The sequence below is a fragment of the Vipera ursinii genome (genome assembly GCF_947247035.1).
Source record: "Vipera ursinii genome assembly, chromosome: 1".
NCBI classification, from domain to species: domain Eukaryota; kingdom Metazoa; phylum Chordata; class Lepidosauria; order Squamata; family Viperidae; genus Vipera; species Vipera ursinii.
The window spans coordinates 56073599-56095291 of record NC_139512.1 but is presented as its reverse complement, the minus strand read 5'-3'; the positions used below and the strand labels follow the sequence as shown (position 1 = coordinate 56095291).

The 21693-nt window shown below is 36.2% G+C and overlaps 1 protein-coding gene across 5 annotated transcripts in view; it reads left to right on the top strand.

Annotated features, from left to right (window-relative positions):
- Positions 1 to 21693, top strand: part of NPAS3 (neuronal PAS domain protein 3) — a gene marked incomplete at both ends in the record, with an annotated part of 777262 nt that overhangs the window by 383597 nt on the left and 371972 nt on the right. For 3 of the 5 annotated variants that reach the window (XM_083352400.1, XM_083352398.1, XM_083352397.1), the window contains one exon: positions 10679 to 10761. In XM_083352400.1, the coding sequence (XP_083208526.1) occupies positions 10679 to 10761 (83 nt within the window). The remainder of the gene's footprint in view (positions 1 to 10678; positions 10762 to 21693) is intronic. The other 2 variants (XM_083352401.1, XM_083352399.1) reach the window with 1 other exon arrangement.

Below are 21693 nucleotides of genomic sequence, written 5' to 3'. Positions count from 1 at the left end.
TAGAAGACCTCTAAGGTCCCTTCCAGTTCTATTCTATTCTATTCTATTCTATTCTATATTCTATTCTATTCTATTCTATTCTATTCTATTCTATTCTATTCTATTCTATTCTATTCTATTCTATTCTATTCTATTCTATTCTATTCTAGCATTTTTTTTAATTTTAATTCCATTTATATCCCGCCCTTCTCCGAAGACTCAGGGCGGCTTACAAGATTAGCAGTAGCCTTCATTCTATGTATATGCCTGCTTATTAGGGCTTTCACACACACCACAGCGGCATTATTACAAAGTCAGCTTAATTGCCCCCAACAATCTGGGTCCTCATTTTACCTACCTCGGAAGGATGGAAGGCTGAGTCAACCTTGAGCCTGGTGGGATGCGAACCTGCACTAATTGCAGGCAGCTGGTGTTACTTAAGGAGGCATTAGCCCACTGCTCCACCAGTGTTCCTTGAAGTTAAGGAAATCCACTGTGCTTTCTAACACAGGCGCAGTTGCAGCACTTTCTTCTGTATTGACAAGTGGCATTCCAAAATGGCTTTTTTCCTTTGAAACTAAACCCTGTGCATAGGAACATGCATAGAAAACTGGAGTGATGCCACAGTGATGTGACCATGCAGGTGCTATAATTACATACAGGTAGTCCTTGTTTAGTGACCACAGTTCGTTCCGGTGAGATGGAAGCTAAGTGAATCACATGAGAGAGAGGGAACAAAGTTCTCTTACGCAGCAACATTGTTATTCTTACTCCAACATGTGTTGTTTTTATGTGAAGAAATTTGGAAGTGCATATATTATTTGAAAAATAATTCTTTTACTATCATCTATTATCATTGTATGTGAATGGTCCCTAGCTGAGGCAGTTGCTTAAATAAGGACTACTTGTATTTGAACAGGATGTGATGGTATTTATGTGATTACATCATCACACACATAATTTTCCCCTTCCTTGTGCAGGTTCTTATGACTATCCAGCCTAATACTTTTGTACCCCTTTTCCTTTGATTGCACCCTGAACTACAGTATCATGTTCTGTGTTTATTTCTACTTCTTGTTTTGTTTTACTTTTTATTAAATTGAAACTGCTTTTGTTTTGTTTTTCCTAAGTGAAGGAAATAATTTATCATTTTATATCTTAGAATAAACAATGCTGCTGGCATAACTAGAAAATACATTATTTAGATCATTTCCATCCTTCTCTCTTTGACAGGAAATGTTCCTTTTCTCTTGAAGCAGAAGAAATCTTTTACTTTTGGCACTTTGACACATCACTGACTGTTAGAGAACATGAAGCCACTGTTTACTGCTGGTTCCTGAGTGTTAAACAGCCTGCCCTGCTTTTATTATACCATTAATTGTACTTAATGCAGATGCATTTCTGGTATGCTTGGCTAAATTCTGAAAATTAAGTAGAGGGTACTTTGTTATAAAATTCACTGTAATGAGCTCTGTTGGGATAGGGTCTGTTAAGTTTGAAATTACCTCAGGCCATTTCCAGAGGACTTCTTAAAATATTTCATATCTGTAGAAGTTTGCAACTAGATGGATAACCCAAAATCATATTGACATGGAAAGTCTACTCCTGTATGGTATACACTGCTTGAAATATGAATCTTTAAATAGCAAAACAGTTTTCATATGGAACACATGTAATCTTTAGCAGTAAATTGACAGAAATGCTGTATCATGTTTCTTACCTGTGTACAGTATTGATTGTCTCTATCATTTTAAGTGAGTGGAATTGGTGCTTGAGAGCTAGTTTGGTGTGGAGGTTAAAAATTGAGAGATCATGAATTCCAATGCCACTTTAGGAACAAAAATCAGCTGTGCATTCTTGGGCCAATGACACTCTCTCACTCAGCCTTAGGAAGCAGGAATAATTGCCAAGAAAACTCCAGGGACTTCTACAAGCAGCTGCCAGGAGTCAACAGTAACTTGAAGGTGCAAAATGCATATATTCAAGTGGTTCTTATGAATACACCTTTTGATATTAATACATTTGATCTCTTATGTCCATATAATTGTAATACAAACAGATTCCACATGGGTTTCTTCGTGTAATGCAATGAGTTACACCTTCCTGTAAAGAACTCTTCCAATGTGATCAGTAGGTGCTGATAACCCATAAATGTAATAAGCTACTTTTTTATTTGCCTGAAATTTTCTGATGCATTGGACTCCAACTCCCATAATTCCCACAGGTCACATGTTTGTTGGGAATTATGGCAGCTGTACCTGCATGGGCACCACTTTGTAGAAGTTCTGTCTGGGACACAACTATTTACAGCAAAGACATCTAAAACATATCAGTATTATTTGTTGACATATGTAAAAAACATTCACTTGCTTTTTACATATAATTTCCATTCCAAGAAATGTTCAAGCAGGTGTGTCCATGTGTCACAAGTAGCTAAATTAGTTACGGTCTAATCAACACTATAACTACAGTTCTGCCTCTGTTTTTAGGGATAAATGTTGTATCATTTCTCAGCTAAATTGTCAAATAGTTTTTTTTCCATTAATCTTAATAAATCTTACATACTTCGTAGACATAGATTCAAAATTTATTCCTTGAAAGTTAGATAGCTATTTTACCAGGAACAGCATTCATAGTTTAGTCTCACCAGCAAAGATCAAGTAGATAATCTTCCCTGGTGTTAGTGTAGCAATTTATCAGGGCTTGCTAGTTAAAAATTTAAGCATGTAGTAATTAGAGGCTTCCAAGCTTGAAATTCATGCACTTTTCTTTTTTTTTAATGGACTCAGTAGAGGCTTGTCAAGCTTAGTATTTGACTAATGCAGATTTTATCCTCCTTGCCGAAAGCTTCCATGCTCAGTATGGATGAAATCTTAAATCACTTTTTGAGCAGGGGTGCTTCTTGAGAGAGAAAATCTCTAAGAAAACCTTGTAGAAGTATCTATATTACCAAAGGCCAACCAGACAACTTATTGTACTTGTTCAAAATATTCACTATTGTATAATCAGAAGAACTGTAGCTATTAAATATCACATCTGTTGTCATGATAGGCTAACAAAAAATAAAGCCCATCATCACTGTAGAATAGAATGAACCAGATACCCTAGGGCAGGGGTCCCTAAGCCACCGTCCATGGACCAATACCGGTCTGCAGCATGCCAGCAACCAGTCCACACAAACAAGCAAAGCCCCATCTGTGGGAGGCAGACAGCATACAAAACAACGCACGCTACAGTCCAGGTCTCTCCACGGAACCAATCCCTTGTGCCCAAAAGGTTGGGGACCTCTGCCGTAGGGAGAATTACACACACACACACACACACACACACAGAGAGAGAGAGAGAGAGAGAGAGAGAGAGAGAGAGAGAGAGAGAGAGAGAGAAAATAAAATAGAATAGAATAGCTGGAAGTGACCTTGGAGGTCTTCTAGTCTAATCCCCTGCCCAAGCAGGAGAACATATACTATCTCAGACAGGTGATTGTCTAATCTCTTCTTAAAAATTTCCAATGATGGAGCACCCACGATTTCTGGAGACAAGCTGTTCCACTGGTTGATTGTCCTCACTGTCAGGAAGTTTCTCCTTAATTCCAGGTTGCCTCTCTCCTTGATCAGTTTCCAACCATTATTTCTTCCCTCTGGTGCTATCATGTCTCCCCTATTTCTTCTTTTCTTTAGACTAGCCAAACCCAAGTCCTGCAACCGTTCTTCCAGGCCTTTGATCATCTTAGTTGCTTTTCTCTGATTTTTTTCCAAACACTCAACATCTTTTTTGTGATACGGTGACAATAAATGATTTTTTTTGTCTGTTTACCTAATTGTATGGTATTTGCTGCTTGTGCATTTCTATAGATTGTATATCTACAGAATCTATAGTTCACAAATGGTTGGGGGATATTTACATAGAATTCAGTGAATGTGCCTGAAAAGTTCTGTAAGCTATAATGAGAAATGTAAATAGCATTTACATTACATTAAATAGCATTTTCTGTAAGGTATGATGAGAAATGTAAATAGCACCTCATGTACATGGTACTACGGAATGACCAACTAAAGAATGGATGTTTAAATGGAGTAATGTTTATTCTAAGTCAATGTTTCTGACCAATCTCAGCAACTTTTTTGTAAACTTCAACTCCCAGAATTCCTCAGCCAGTACTCATCTTAAACTTGCTGTGACTGAGAAACACTGTCATGGTTTGATTTTATAGAGACATAGTTTATAGAGTCATAGTTTGCTTATCTGTGGTTTATTAAATAAGGCACAATGGGCTCAGTTCAAATTTCATATTAAATCATTAAACTAGTTTACGAACCATAAGACATGGGTACACCAACATACTGTAAAATATATGGTTCATCAGCATGTATGAATGTAGAATGAAGATGACAAAGTGGTGGATTGCTTCTGCCTTTTAGGATCAACCATCAATAGTAAAAACAACAACAACAACAACAACAAGCAGTCAAGAAATACAACACAGACTAACGCTTGATAGAACAGCCAATGATAGAATGTTTAATTAGGATGCACAACTTCAATTCTGGTTAACGTACAATTAAAAATGTAAAAATCTTAGTGTCCAGACAAATCACACATCAAACAATCAACCAGGGCTCCATAAGCATCCTCCACAAGGACCTGGGAGAACAGTCAAGTTTTTATGGGAGCTACACAGATCTCTAGGTGGATATCATTCAGAGAGAACGTGCTTCAATGAAAAATGGCACATTCACCATAATAAAAAAGGATCAATTATAGAACACCCACAGAACCATCAACAACATTTCTAAAGGAATCCAGTTTACTAGAGAAGAAGAAAACAGCAACTCGCTACCCTTTCTGGACATCCTGATCAGCAGAGATCACAATGGCAAACTACAAATGCAAGTCTACAGAAAAACCACCCATACTAACCAGATGCTCCACTACCAAAGCAACAACCCAACCTCCCACAACAGAAGCTGTGTAAGGATTTTATTTAAACAAGCTCAACACACTTCAGCAACCCAGAACAGCAGAAAGAGGAAATGAAGCATCTATACAACACATCCCAACAAAATGGATATGCATGTAACTTCATCAAAAAGTCCCTGACCATTTAACCAACACAAATCCTAAAAAGAATTACCCTGCCATACATCAAGAATATCTCAGAAACCACAAATAGACTACTACAACCACACGGAATCAGCATAGCACATAAGCCAACTAAAGCCCTTTAAAACATCCTAAGTAAACCCAAAGACCCAGCAACCCCAGAAGAAAAAATAGGAGTCATCTACAACATACAGTGTAAGAATTGCAACAACCACTATGTAGGACAAACAGGCAGAAGACTAGCAGAACACATCCATGAACACCAACTGGCAGTCAAAAGGCATGATGAAAATTCTTTAATTTCACAACATGTATGCAGATTCATAGTTTCAATTGGGAAAATATGACAATCCTAGACCAGGCAAAATCCAAAAATTTAGGAAATTTCTAGAAGCCTGGCACTCTGACAAATCAGCCATCAATAGACACATAGACATTAACAACATCTATAGATTATGCAAAAGAAACAATCAAGCAGCCCCAAAGAGAAGAAGACTCCAACACCTCTCCACCAGTAATCAGCATAGATTAACTCCAAGGTCAACTTCAGACCAACAATCAAGTAAGTAATACCCCAGTCAAGAAACTGTCAAAGAGCCATTAGTAAACAGCCCAACCAAAGAATTCCTAAGACCACTCCCACCCACCCAGACAGGCAAGACACCAGAATATAAACTGATAGCAAACAGCACTCCTTACTAGCACTGATGATGTTACCTAGCTAGGGTAATGAAATGTCTGCAAGAAAAAAAGCTAGCTCAGAGAGTACCAAGGATCCTTCTAATCTTGTAAATTTCAATTCTCTTGTAAATTCTCTTAATATATAAATTTGTAAATTCTCCAATTCACCCGTTACATTTGTGCTTTGTTTTTAATATGGATGTATTTTGCTTTTAGAACATACAGACCCAAAAGAAGACTGTTATTTTTTTGTAGTTTGTGTGTGTGCTATGTAGGTGTGTTTTGAGCAAGGGAAAAGTATGTGTGTTAAAAATTGCTGTGGTAGTAGTTTCCAAAGTATTATGTGGGTTTTCAGTAGAAATAAATATATATATTTAAAAATCTTACACTAACATTAAAAAAGTCTGCTGGCAATAACATTGTGTCTCTAACATACTGTACAGTGCAGCATATTTCAGGAATGCATGTATTGTATCCTGCTTCATGTAGATCCTGCAGTTTTTGACATACTTGTGGCATACAAAAGCCCTGTGGATGAATGGAGCATTAGATTGGAAGTAATAAGGTTGTGCCTGACTTACCTCAGCATTTGTAGCAGATGTTACAAATGTCATAAACATGAACCTTAGGGATCAGGGGGAAAAAATCAAGACAACAGATTTAGACTTTTTTCTTTACAAGCTAGTGCAGTCTGATGCTATATAGTGGCACTCTGACTTGATGTTAATATCCTGTCCTTTTTCCCTGGACACTGTTGTATGAGAGCAGAGAAAGCTTTCCTAAGCAAATATGCAGTTTCCACAGGCAACTTAAACTGAGAGCTGAGAGCTTTTTTCAACAAACCAAAAGAAGAAAGGATTTTCTTGACCATGTTTGTTTTATGCTTGATTATGTGGATTTGGGTTCATGGAGAAAGATTTTAAGTAGGGAAAGAATGCCATTTGCTGTCTTCCATCGCCGCCACATACCAACACAAATTATTTTCTGGCAATTCTGTTTAATTGAATGTAATATGCTGTGCAGTTGTGGTTCATTTTGCCAGGACTGGAGTAAACAGTTAAAATATTTATGTAGGGATATGTTTTAATATTTTATAGAGAGGAGAGCAAAGTTCATATAAAGTCAGGTTAGTGTCCTATATGTACGCTTCCTCAGCTGGATTAGCAAATGGTTACACAGTTGATGCCAAACCCAGTAATTTTTGCCTTCTCTTTTTCCTCATCCATTTGCTTTGTTTTTTCCATGATCATTGCATATCAAAAGTATATAATATTGAGTTCAGTAAGGTTTACTTCCAGGTAAATCATATTTTAAACTTATATATGCTTAGAAAAGAGCCCCTCTGGGATTCAGTCAAAGTAATTTTTAAAGGTGAAAATCATTAAAAACTCTTCCATGTCCTGTTTCTCTGGAGCTTTTTGGTGTCTCTGATTCAACTACACTCTTTTGGCTGGATGGAACTTTGATTCAGGCTCTGAGATTTCAGAGTAACAGGACTCAATTTTTCTCTGCACTAATGCTATGGTCAGGTGTTTTGTTTTTGTTTTGTGCCTAATAATGTGTCAGGAAATGGCACCGCCAGTGTCCAAGTGGAGTCAGAGATGCTGACATGAACTTGCAGTTTTGTATAAATAAATACATTTTCAGTAAATAAGATAGGCGAACAGGAGCATTGTCAGGTAAATCAACACAGCAGGAACATCATGAGGTAAATTACAGACAGCACAGACAGCATGAAAAAGGTGGAAACAAGGAAAAACCCCTTTTCATTCAGAGCAACCAACCACAGCTTAGGTTGCCTCATGTAGTGGCCACCTCTCTTTAACCAATTAGCTTTAACTGTGTGTTTTTACTCATTGTCCGATCCTTCATTGCTCCAGATATTAAAATTTAAATATCTTAACATAATGTTTTGTAAACATATTTAATATCACAGGAATGGATTCAACTTTCAGGATATTTGAAACTGGCTGACTTCTCTTTAGTGTTGCATAAAATCAAAGCTTTTGGTATCTTTTTTTTTAAAAAAAATAGTTTTATCATTATTTTAATAAATGACCCTATGTAAAGTATAGCAAATAACAAAAAATGCACTCATGGCTGGTTGTATATATCACCTTGATTTCCTTTCTGAAATCAAGATGACAAAGTGTTGGATTTAGAGATTCAGCTTCTCTAGGTTTTAGGGTAATACATTACTTCAACAGTAAATTTATTGCTCAGTGTAAAAAGTGGACTGTTTTCTGCAAAGGAATTCAAAGGAATATCCAAAATGCTACATTTCCAAACCAATATCCCTTGTCTACGCTTAGTAGATATCCTTTGTCTTTTGACACTGATAATGCAAATGCCTCTTAAAAATCATTTCTCTAGAATTTCTTAACTAGATTGATCAATGATCAGGCTAATTCCAGAAAAGAAACTCACTGCTTATAGTAGCCGATACTGAACAGATTGGCAGAGGTACATTTTGTTGTGTTTGCCATTAAGTAATGAGTGTTGTCACTGGGTTCAGTATGTGTTAAAATAAGAGCTTTTGCAAAAAATATTTCTTTCAATAATATAATAAATTTGCAGATGTAGAAGATGTATTCCAATCTAACAATTTCTTGCAGGCATGAGAGCATATACCCTGAGCCTCACTTGTTTACAAGATTTTGTCTGTTTACTGGCAAGAAAGGATCAGTTCATATACTAACAATTCTTCTGCATTGAATTGGAAGTCCACACATGTATTTGAGTCCCATATTAAAAGGGTTATCTCTGCTGATATTGACAGGCATAAAGAAAGCTTTTTTGTGATATCTAATTTTGTTTCTGAAGGTAGGAAGTTACTTCACTGCTGCCTATATATTACTTCTTGCTACATTTTGCATGTAGCTGCATATATTAGTATTAAAATATTTACATGTCAGCATGTATCTACCTAATAAAAAAGCTCTTTTTACTGACCCCAATGGGTATTTGTACTATATAATGTGAAACACAGGACTCTTTCTTTACAATAAACCATGACATATGAGTGTAACATGGTTTATTATTGTATGTTCCTTAGCATTGTTAGAGATATTAGTGCAATTCCTTATTGTAACAGATTTATACTTTTAGAACTGTTTGTAAATTTGGTAGTGCTTGCTTTTGATTAATTTCCTGCCCCCCCCCAAAAAAAAGTAAAAAAGAATTAGGAAACTAAGTAAAGAATGTGTATGGAAGAAATATTTTGGAAGACATTCCAAAGCATCTAGGAAACAATTTCAGTAGCCATCTCAATGTATTTTGTGCTTCATATACAGTATATAGTGCTTGGCAGAGAAATTCTGTCATTTTTTTTCTTGTCATTCCTCATTCAGCTTGATGAAAGAGAATTTGCTTTAGAAATTATTTCAAAGGAGAACAGCTTTTGGCAAAACTCCAAGTGCTACATTTTTGCATTAGATGACCACATTGTATATGTATGTCCTTTGTTTCATTGTATAATCATTTCTCTAGTGGCCTGCCATCTTTCTACACTAATTTCCCATATTTCAGTTGCATTCCAAGGAAAGATATTATGAGAAAACTTGTTCCACTGGACATTTTCAATATCAGTGCCACTGTCTCTGTTAAGAAAAAGACCTTCTTCCTTTGAGAAACTGTGGAAGAATTTCTCCTCTTCCTAGAAAAAAAGGCGAGGCCATGCCCAACAAGGGGCATTTGTGTTTTGTTTTATTTTATTTTGTAAGCATGTCTCTTTGCCAGGAGAGAAAGCATTTGATGAATAGAAGTTGTTTAGAAAAGAAATATAGATTATTTTATTTTCCCCAAAACTTATCTTTCCATCATGTCTTTGTTGTCTCATTTGCACAGTAGAGGCAGTAGTTGATCTTTAAAAATACAGTTTAAGGCTGCAATACAGAGTTTCACCCAAATTAGGGCAAAGATGGTGAATTTATTAAAACAACATTTAAATTGCAGCCATAGGAGAAATAACAATCACAATCTTAACAATGGAACTTTTGAAAAAATACAACTGAATTTCTATAACTTCATCCATAGCAGAAGAAAAAGAAATGGCATGCATTTGTTGTGGGCATAGTCAAATTTGCTATAAGCAGCAGAGGAATTCTTATTGTGGTCATACTGTAAATGAATGTTTGATATTGACATGCTAAATATTAACCACACTATTTGCACTGAAGATACTACCTAGTTTGGTAATATTGTTCTCTGCAACATTAGAGCTACAGATTTTCTCTTCTATCAGTACTATTGTTTGGGCTTGTTCTGTATTTTTATTTCTTGCAGTCCTAAAACTATTTTTTGACAGTGCTGTCATTGAAATGCACTTCTTCAAACAAAGTTTGAAGCAGTTTTATAGGACATATTTTTATTAACTTTTCAAGGTTATAATTTTCTGAGCTCTATTTTTCCCCCAAAACGTATTTGATAGAATAAAGCTAATAAAAAAAAAACTTCAGGCTTTTTTTTCTGTGAATTGTTTTTGTAGGTGGGTATATTGCTCAACCAAGGAAAGATGCTTATAATCTGAACATCTCTGTTTCTCTTCTGCTGTTCTATAAGTGATCAAAATAACAATAGGCAAAATGTGTCTATGCTTGAGTATAACCACCCAACTTTCTATCAAGTTAGATAAATTCTAAAGCTTGCATAAATTTACTTTGATTATGGAGGTACACATAGAGTGGTGTCTGGAATACCTTACTGAACAACCTTTGAATACAGTCTTCCACATAAAGAAAGTGGAGATTTAGGGTTCCATTGTTTTTCATAGGAATCTCCTATGTGTTTTTCCCTAATTATAATTTTTCAAGTGTTAAAACTGTAGAAAATATTAATGTATAATAGTAATAATAACCTAAACTGGGATGCATTGTGACTAAATGTGCAGAGATTGCAACATAATCCCTTTTTTATTCAGTTATAGGTGCCCAGCGCAGGAGAAGCCCCAGTGCCCTTGCCACTGAAGTATTTGAGTCACATTTGGGAAGTCACATTTTACAGGTAAAAGCAATGGCTTTGCAAACAAACAAATAAAAAAGCTTAACGTGCTTAGTAGCAAGATATAAGACACCTGTCAAATTTTTGGATATTGCTATTACTATTAGAGCCTATACAGTGAGGGTTTGTTTTAAAGGTTCTTTTTTTTAAGTGAATGCTTGAGAGAATGTTAATGAGGGAGGGAGGGCAAGTATTATTTCTAATGTAATAATTTAAAACTCAGCACATTAGTTGTATTATATTGTGCAATAGCTATTGGTTTCCCAAAATGACTGTATATATTTGTTTAAGTATAGCTAATTATTTTGTGAATTTTTTTTTAATCTTGTTCAAATGTAGGTTTTCATTTTTCTCCTCCTGTTGTAATTTTTCAGCTCTGCTGCTTCAATTGTGATACTTATATTCCTTTAAATGATAGCATGCCTTTAATACCTTAATTAAGCAGTGTAGTGTTCTTCCAAATTTATTTTAGTAATATCTATTGAAGACATAATCTTGACAAATGTTATGTTTTCATGCTGTTCTGACACATGATTCCTAGTAGAATCTCATTTGGATCAAAATCAATATATTTTTTCAGTGTAAGCAAAGTATAAAAATCTATTTTATCATGAATTTGCTTCTTTGAAAATAATTTGTGTACCTATACAGTATATTAAACTTTACATCCAGAAGAAAATATTACTTTAAGTTAAAAAAATGGCTGAAGTCAAGTGTCCTAATAAATCTGTTATGCTATATTACAAATAAGTCAAGGCTTGTCCCCTCCTCCGAGTTGCTCCTCCTTCTTTGCTAAGGTCCCTATCTTTTGTTGCTATTTTTTTGTGACTTGTTGAACAATAGTTGGCAAAATGATTGGCAAAGTAAGTTTCTCAAGAAAACCAGGATGATTGTAATGATTTTTATTCAAAAAATTGATGGATTTCTTATGCATCTGATAAATGGCAAACATTTATCTTGCATAGCTTTATTTTGTGTGTGATCATAACAATATATTGCATATATTTCAAAACATTATGCTGGTTTTAGTTGAATGTGTATGTTCTGAAGGAGAAGAAAAGATGATGTTTGAATTATTATCACTATTATTAATAATAATGACTATGCAATCAATTATAATAATAATAACTTTTACCATCATCAAACAATAACATCTGCCTATCCCAGGTCCTTGGGAAGGACTTGAAGAGGAATAAAAATGCCAAATCCAGTCTAAAAGTGTGGCTGACTATGGGATGAATCATCATAGTATTAAAAATAATATGAGAGTTTGGAAAGCACATAAAATCATTAAAACATATTTTATTATTTAATAAATTTATACACCACCCACACTTGTTCGTGTGAGTGAGTGAAATGGACAGCATATAAATAACAATTTATTTATAATAAATAACTAACAAAAAGAATTCTGACTGTGACTGTGCCATCATTATTTCCTTGCCAATCTTAGGTGGAGACATGCTGCCCCCAACCTAGAAGTAGCTTTGGCTCTCAGTTCTAGTATCCTTGGATAAACTTCTTCATGAATGTACCTCCATTTAAAGCCATCTAAGTTATTTGACAGCCAATTTGGTGTAGTGGTAAAAGGCAGCTGGCTAAAAATTGGTGGTCTATGAGTTTTAGTCCCACCTGATCACAAAGTCAGCTGGATGATCTTGGACCAATCACTCTATATAGATGATATCACTGCAACTTAGTAATAAATTTCATAGGTTAATTGTGTGTTGTGTGAAGGAGTTCATTTTGTCTGTTCTGAATCTTCTTCCATCCAGCTTCATTGGATGACTCCTGGTTCGAGTGTTTTGAGACAGCTTGATGTGTGCTTTGTAGTCCTTAATCGCCTTTGTTCACCATTCTTCTAAGCTTACAAACTCCAAATATTCTAATACTTTCCTATAAGAAAAGTACTGGGCTATCTTTTCAATTTGATTGCTCTCTTTTGAATTTTTCTCAGCTTCTTTTCCAAATGTGGTGACTCGAACTGTGCATGGTATTCCAGATGTGGGTATCACAAATTTACATAAAGACATTACAATGTGGGCAGTTTTCTTTTTTTAATCCACTTCTGATGCTCATTAGCATGGACTTTTTCTTATTCATGGCTGCTGCTCAGTTGACATCTTCATTAAGCAATCCATTATGACCCCATCAAGATAATTTTCCTGGTTAGTTAAAAGACTGCTCAGATCGAGTTAGTGCAAAAAAATAAATTAACTGGTTGAGTCCCAGCATATATCATTTTATATTTACATTGAAGCACATTTGCCATTTGGTGGAAAATTCATTTAGTTTAAAGAGATCTGTCCAGAGCACAATCACTTGATCTTCACAAGGTTTGATATCATCCAGAAATTTGGCCGTTTATACATTGGTCAGGATTGTTTATGAACAAGTTCAAAACTACATTCCAGCACAGATTTTGAAAGACTCCAGTTTTTACTTCCCTTTATTGAGGAAATAGAAATTTCATTCCTGGACTTTGCATTCAGTTAGGAGTCTATAAAAGAATTCCTTGATTCCTAAGTTTACCCAAGAGTTTTTGATGGGCATCAAAGTTTGCTTGAAAATCCAAGTTTACACTGTTTACAAGTTTACACTGTTGGCAGAGTACCTCCATGTCCCTGAGAAAGTCAGCACAAGCTTAAGTATTTATCCTGTACTACCATCTTTGTAGTAAAGAGATACAAAGAATTCATTCCGTTTCTTTGTGTGTCAGAAACAAATTATATAATCAAAGCAACAATTGAAGTCAGCTATTTTTGAATTAAAGGAATATGACTCAATAACTTAACACCAGGAAAAGGAATTGCCATATTCTGTATCTGAAAAACTGAATTCATAGTAGGAAGAGTTTGTTGAAAATAAAATAATTAACCAATATACATTTTTTCAGTTTTTATTCCAACATCTTAGTGACTTTGTCTTCACTGTCAGGTAAAATTCATTAACCATAGTTAAGATAACAATCTAAGAATATAAATGGAATTAAATATATATATAGTATCATGGCCTTTATTTTGATTATTCTATGAAAAATGGATTAATATGCTGATACAAAAATAGGCAATCTGAATTGCAGTCTTTTTCTTTATGAAGTTGTATAAACTTAAGATTACAATGAAGACATTGATTGACCTCATCCTTTTAATATAATCAAAAATGACCAGAAAATGTAAGATTAAATATGGGGAAAACTAAAAGTGAGACAATATATTTGCATATGCAAATTAGCTTAATTGATCCTGCTTGCCTCTACAGGGATTTTTCATTACAAACTGGAGTGCTACATTGTTCAGCTCATATTGAGTAATTTAGTAACTAATGAGACCAGTTTGCACTAATTTGCATATGATAAATGAGCTTAATTGCAGTAAATAACTTGGAGGCATAATTACTTAATTTTCCTGTGTTGCATGGCTTTTAAGTTCACATATGAACAACTCAAGATAATTCTGCATATTTAAATGTTGCATTTTGAATGTCTTAAACCAAAAGGCATATCTCAGAATGTTATACTGTAAAACAATCAAGTGAGGTTTACTGTACTGCTACTTAAATTGTAGACATTACAAAGTGTTGATCTTTGGATGATTATGATTTTATCCACCGCAACTTTGCTAATAACTACTGTACATGTGTGGCAACAGTACAGTGGTGCTTAAAAACCAAGATATCATTTATGTTGGCATGATTCCTGTATCCGTAAAATAATACTTTGGTATACCATACGTTATGACTGCTAAGAAAGAGAAATAACCTTTTAGAAAGTTGTTTGAAATTGTGAATAAAAGCAGGACCCAAAGATAATGTTCCTATCTGCAATCTCATAAAGTGTAAGTACAGAACTAGGAGTAGGAGTAAATATTACACAACTAAATACAATGTAGAGGCTACAGCATAGGTGATGCATTCCTCTCTTTGAAGAAAACAGAGAGAATTAAAAGATGTTTTGATTTTTTGAATATTATTTAGAACAGCATGTTTTAACAGGCATCTCACTCAGCTCCTTCCCATTACTTGGCTTTTTTCTAGGCTTGAATTGATGAACAGAGTGTTATCAGTGAGGGTGAAAAGAAGGACTCTAGTAACTAAGGCTGAAAATTTATAGACATAAAAGCCTGCAAGTGAAATTGGAGATAGAGTAGGACAAAAAGCAGTACTGAAGATACAAAGGATATCAGTTTGATAGTATTTGATGGTACTGTTATAAGAGAAACAAGCAATGTGGGCATCAATATACTTGCAGTATTGTATGTATAAATACCTTTTATGTACCTGGCTACTCGGCATATTAGATTTTTTATTTAAATATTGTTTTAGTTTTTTAAACTGGCATTTAGAATATAAGTAGTCCTTGACTTACAACAGTTCATTTAATGACTGTTCAAAGTTACAACGGCACTGAAAAAAGTGACTGTTTTTCACATGACCATTGCAGGATCCCCATGGTCACATGATCAAAACTCAGATGCTTGGCAGCTGTTTCATCTTTATGACAGTTGCAGTGTCCTGGGGTCACGTGATCAGCTTTTGCGAGCTTCTGACAAGTAAAGTCAATGGGGAATCCAGATTCACTTAGCAACCATATTACTGACTTAACAAATGCAATGATTCACTTAACAACTGTGGCAAGAAAAGTCATAAAATGGGGCAAAACTCACTTAACAAATGTTTCACTTAGCAACATAAATTTTGGGCTCAACTGTGGTCATAACTCAAGGATGGCCTATACTGTTTCTGGGTTCTGTATATTCCTAAAAAATGTTGCATAGATGTGTCTTGGTGTCAGACTTTGTATATGGGGCTACAGTTGCAAAAGCCTTGATTGAATACAGCAGATGATTCATTAGCACTATGAAACTTTATGCATATTATCCTTTCATGTAAAATACATATTATTACAGTTTAACATCCATACCACATTGATAGATATTATTAGCTATTGCTAATAATAATAATTATGATGATGGTGGTGGTGGACCTTGGAGGTCTTCTAGTCCAACCCCCTGCTCAGGCAGGAAACCCTACACTATTTCAGACAAATAGCTGTCCAGTCTCTTCTTAAAAACTTCCAGTGTTGGAGCATTCACAACTTCTGGAGACAGATTGTCCCACTGATTAATTGTTCTAACTGTCAGGAAATACCTCCTTATTTCTAGGTTGCTTCTCTCTTTGATTAGTTTCCATCCATTCTTGTCCGGCCTTCAGGTGCTTTGGAGAATAGCTTGACTCCTTCTTCTTTGAAGCAACCCCTGAGATATAAGAGCACTGCTATCATGTCACCCCTCATCCTTCTCTTCATTAAACTAGACATACCCAATTCCAGCAACCGTTCTTCATATGTTTTAGCCTTCAGGCCCCTAATCATCTTTGTTATTCTTCTCTAGAGTCTCAACATCTTTTTTTACATTGTGGTGACCAAAACTAGATGCAGTATTCCAAGTGTATTCCAAGTGTGACCTTACCAAGGCGTTGTAAAATGGTATTAACACTTCATGTGATCTTGATTTTATCCCTCTGTTAATGCAGCCTAGCAGTGTGTTGGCTTTTTTGGCAGCTGCAGCACACTTCTGGCTCATATTTAAGTGATTGTCCACTAGGACTCTGAGATCTTTCTCACAGTTACTACTGTTGAGCAAGGTACCACTTATACTATACCTGTGCATTTGGTTTTTCTTACCTAAATGTAGAACCTTACTTTTTCACCATTGAATTTCATTTTGTTAGATAGTGCCCAATGTTCAAGTTTGTCAAGATCCTTTTGTATCTTAAGCCTATCTTCTGGAGTATTGGCTATTCCTGCCAGCTTGGTGTCGTCTGCAAAGTTGATGAATTCTCCACCTATCCCCTCATCCAAATCATTGATGAAGATGTTGAAGAGCAGTGGGTCCACTAAATTCCACTAAATTTGAGCACAAGATAAGCTAATGATAATGACATTCAGCCAAGGTAGCTAATGATAATAAAAATTAATACAGGAGCAAATTAAAGTTGAGCATAGGTTTTTTTTAAAAAAACACAAACCATAATGAAAACATATTAATATAAAGAAAGGATAGCAATTAAATCCATCTCAGCAAATTAGTCAGTTTCCACAATAAGTGCTTCCTGAATGATTTTGTGTGCAGGTAAAATGCAATAAAATGGAGCCAGCCTGATTCCACAGACAAGGGTGGGGGTACCAGTCAGACATAGGGCCAGTGGCAGCAAGACCAAATGCCATTCGTGACACTCTTAAACTTGAGAAGATTCCTATGAAAGAGTGTTTTGCAACAAGTGTGAACATAAACTGTATACAGTTTTGTAGACATAATCAGCACTTTATATTGTGCCAAACTTATTTATTTATTTAAAATATTTGTATGATTCCGTATATTATATATGTCTGAGCAGCTGATAACAAATAGATAACTAAATAGAAAAAATTAAAAACCCAGGGGCCATACAATCCATTACAGAACCACAAATGCTTGGCACCCTTCCCTCCTGATTCAGCACCTGCAGGCAAAATGAAGTCTTAAAAGGTCCTTCAGAAGCATGAAGCATATGGGCCTTTCATGCTACAGAGAGAAGGCTATTCCTCAAGGTAGACCTAGCTACAGGAAAGGCTTGCTTCCTAGATCTCACCAGATGACAGCATATAAGAGACAGCTCCTGGAGTAAGTCTACCCAATTCAATCTAGAGGGAAAGGTAGATAATAGCAATAGCACTTAGACTTACCATATTTTTCTCTGTATAAGACGCTATTTTTTTTCCTGCAAACACCCTGTTCAAAAATCAGGTGGTTTGGGGTGGTAGGGATTTGGGGATAAAAAAAAATCAGGTGCGTCTTATACAAGTGCAGTGTCTTATACACAGAAAAATAATGGTAACCTCTGCGGCCCAGGGCATGCCTGTGGGGGTTCTTTACATGCTGCTTCCATGCCACCTGGTGCAGGTGTCAAGCCCCTGTGGGCTTGCCACTAATGGGAGAGGTGAGGGGCAAGATTGTTGGCCGGCTGAACTTCTGGATTTCCTGGCTCAACTGTTCGGCGCTCTGCCAAACAGTTGATCAGCGCGGAGAAACGGTGGGGAGTTTAAAACCTGCCTTCGCTTCCCTTGCCTTCCTGTCATGCTGGTGCTCATGCCAGTTTGTTTACCAGGGTCAGAAGGTTGCTGATGTGAACTAACTATGCATGCTCATCATGCCAAATGCTGGTTAGGTGGGTGAGGGGTGGGGCCAGCCAGGAGGTATCTATTTAGAGCGCTGGGAGATGGTTGCTCCCAGCACTGACTTTGTTTGCTGTAAGCTTGGAACTTGCATGCCAGAGCGTCTTATACAAGGGTGTGTCTTATAGATAGAAAAATATGGTATATACAGCTTCATTACATTTTAAACTCTCTTTGAGCTGTTTACAGAGTCAGCATATGTCCCCCAAGAGCTGGGTTCTCATTTTACAAACCTTGGAAGGATGGAAGGCTAAGTCAGCCTTGAGCTGGTTAGGATCGAACTCCTGGCAGTGAACTGAATTAGCCTGCAATAGTACATTCTAACCACTGGGCCACCATGCACAGTGTTCTCAGAGAGAGAAGTGGGACTGCAGATAACCTGTCCCTTTGCCACATAAATCTTTAAACCTTGATTTGTGACTGGAAAGAAAGTGGGAGCCTGTGCAACTTGTACAGCAGCAGTGTAATTGCTTACAGCAATGTTGTATATTGTAAGCCGCTGAGAATTGCTTGATAGTGAGATAGGTGTCATATAAATTTAATGCAGTACATAATTTGGTGTTGGTAATGACCTACAAAGCCCTACATGGCATGGGTCCAGAATACCTTGGGGAGCACCTGTGGCCGGCGTCAACTTCCCTCCGCCCAGTACGCTCCCACAGAGAGGGCCTCCTCAGGGTGCCACTGGTCAAAGAATGCCGACTGGCAGCCCCCAGGGGGAGGGCATTCTCTGTGGGTGCGCCGGATTTATGGAACCATCTTCCGGTCGAGCTCCGGATGGTGCCTGACCTCCGCTCCTTCCGGCGCGATCTAAAAACTTACCTCTTCGAACAAGCTGGCCTGGCCTGTTGGGATGGGGTTGGGTTTTATTAATGTGTTTTAACCTACTTTTTTAATGTGTTTTAACTTATTCGTGGGCATTTTGTTTAATCTTTTTTAATTTTTGTATTTTGTCTTTTAATATGTACTGCCCTGTTCACCGCCCTGAGTCCTTCGGGAGAAGGGCGGTATACAAATAAAATAAATAAATAAATAAATTCTTTTTTTTTCACTTTTCACTAAAAAAGTAAGCTGCTAGGGCAATTCATTGCCAATTTTATTTAAAATGTACAGTAGCTGCATGTGTCCCCAGGAAAACTGCTATATAATAATCTAACTTTTATCTCACAGATGTACTGGGATAAAAAAAAATGACCTGATCACTATAAATTATGGCATTATCCTCTTATGTCCTTTGTAGCTTTTTTATAGAGCTAGCCATGTGTTAAAACTCTAAATGGCTTGGATACTGACTATCTGAGGAACTGCATCTCATACTATTAACTTAAGTTACTTAGATCAACGGGGAACAGGTTCATATTAAGAAGCAGTCTTAGGGTTCCTTGGCCAGTTGACGTGGAGGGACAAGGGGGTTAAAGTGGTGAAAGCAGCACTGCAGTGTATGCTGGCCATTGCATGTGCATTGTAGCACACCCAAGAGAGCTGGAGTTTACAGCACAATGCTGGCTTTCTCTTTCTGACATTAGTGGTTAGCATAACAGAGAGAGTCTTCTGTGGCCCTTAAACAATGCAGCATATGGCTCAAGGACGTGAATTGGGGCTTCAGTTTTTCATTATACAGGAATATGGCAAAACGCCTCTTCTTCCACTATGATTTTATTAAACATATTAACATTATCAATTAATAAATAACAATATTGAAATTGATTTTACTACAAATTTTAATAGCAATACACACACACACTACAACCCCAAAGTTTATAAGGTGCATATAAACCCATAGTTTGTATGGTGCATAGAATGCATTTTTTGTATTGTGGTCATTACTAAATGGATCATCTTGCTTTTAAAACATTGCTTAATTTTTCTTATATGAAGTATAGGCAAAATCACTATGTTTCAGTTTAACTTGGATTAGGGTCCTCAGAGTGGTCAATATTGACCCTAAGTGTTTATGAGACTACCATTATTGTTGTTGTTGTTACTCATAATACTATTAGTTAAAGTACATCTGGCCTTTGACGGTCCCTATCTGCTCTGCAGTGGCTGTGGTGTGACAGCCCTCCACAACTGTCCTAGTTTCTCATGTGGTCCCTTGGGGAAAATAATTGCCCACCCTTGCTGTTGCCAGTTTCCTTGCTGTATTCTCCCTTCCAAGAATCAAGTTTAAAATTGTTTTGCAACACATATGTGGAAGTAGCACCCTTAAACCTGTGTTTTATACGGCAACGATAGTACATATAGTTTAAGCACTGGTTGATACTGTCTGCATTGTCATTTCCATAATTAAATCTATATTACATCAGACCCAAGGAACAGGTTATTAATAGAAATGGGAACTATTTGTAGTCTCTTCGAGGCAGTACAGGGATTATCTTATTCCCTGCTACGTCAACCATAATGCATTTATGGAAACTTCATTTGTTGCTGATTTCGCCCTGCAAACATCCATAAATTACTTAAAACATTGACAATGTAAAATCATTTATTATTTCATCAAAATACAGGTATTATAGAGGATAGAAATTGGGAATATTATTTTAGGGTGATTAAAATGTCATAATTTCTGAATGCATACTTTCTAAAAATCTCAGAGTTTTCAGTGATAACACGTACATTAAAAATTGTAAATTTAATTCATACCTTAATTTTCAAATTATTTAGCATATACCATATATACTTGTGGATATACTGAAAATTTTAGGTGCAAAAAAATCACGTTTGGCTTATCCACAGATGAGTTTATCTGCAAATATATATAGCAATGCTTCTTTTTCAGTACCAGTATTTCCTGTATATACTCGTGAATAAGCCCATCCGCAGATAATCTGACCCTCAAATTTTTAAGCGAAATACCATGAAAAAAAATGCAGATCAGCTTATCTGTGATTAGCATATTTTTCATGGTTGTGGCATGGCCTGTCCTGATTCTATTCAGGTGGCTCCATGTTTTTCAGGACAACTGCATTCCTGAAAGCGGTTTTGTTCAGTCTGCACGATCTGTTTGGTTATGGTTATTAAAAGTTGCCTATCTTAATCACCATTCTTCATCTACATTGTAGGATTGTAGTATGTTATCCCAAATTGATTTCCTAGACTTAAGCCTGTTGAGGTAAAGAATCTAATATTTTATGTATTGGAAGATGTCTAGGAGTCAATGTCATGTTTACCTTATTCCACTCTTGAAGAACTGTCTGTTGTTGTCACCTCTGATCAGGAGGGGCAATGTTAGAATGAACATGGAGCCATGAGAGCAGTGTGGACTTAAAAGTTCCAGATATTATTCTCCTTATGTCATTACGGTGAACATCCATCTTGTTGGTATGACAATTGCTTCATCATACAGGTGTGTAGTATTCACTGATTGTACCACTATACACAGGGTTTTTGCTTGTGCTCCCCAGCTTGCTCCTGTGATTTTCCTAATCAAGTTGTTCCTGGTTTTTAATTTTTGTCTGATTACTTCAAAGTGTTTTCCAAATGTAAGGGATTGGTCAAGGATTATTCTGATGTATTTTGGATGGCAGTTGTGTTTTATCCTCTTTCCACAAAAAGATATGTTTAATTCTTTCTTTGCTGTATGATTGCTTAGATGGAAGATGCATACTTCGGTTTTATTTTGGTTAGGGCATAGATTCCACTTCTCATAATATTGGCTTAGTGACTTCAGATCCTTAGTAAGAATGTATTCTGCTTCCTCAAACCCTTGGTTTGGATAGCTA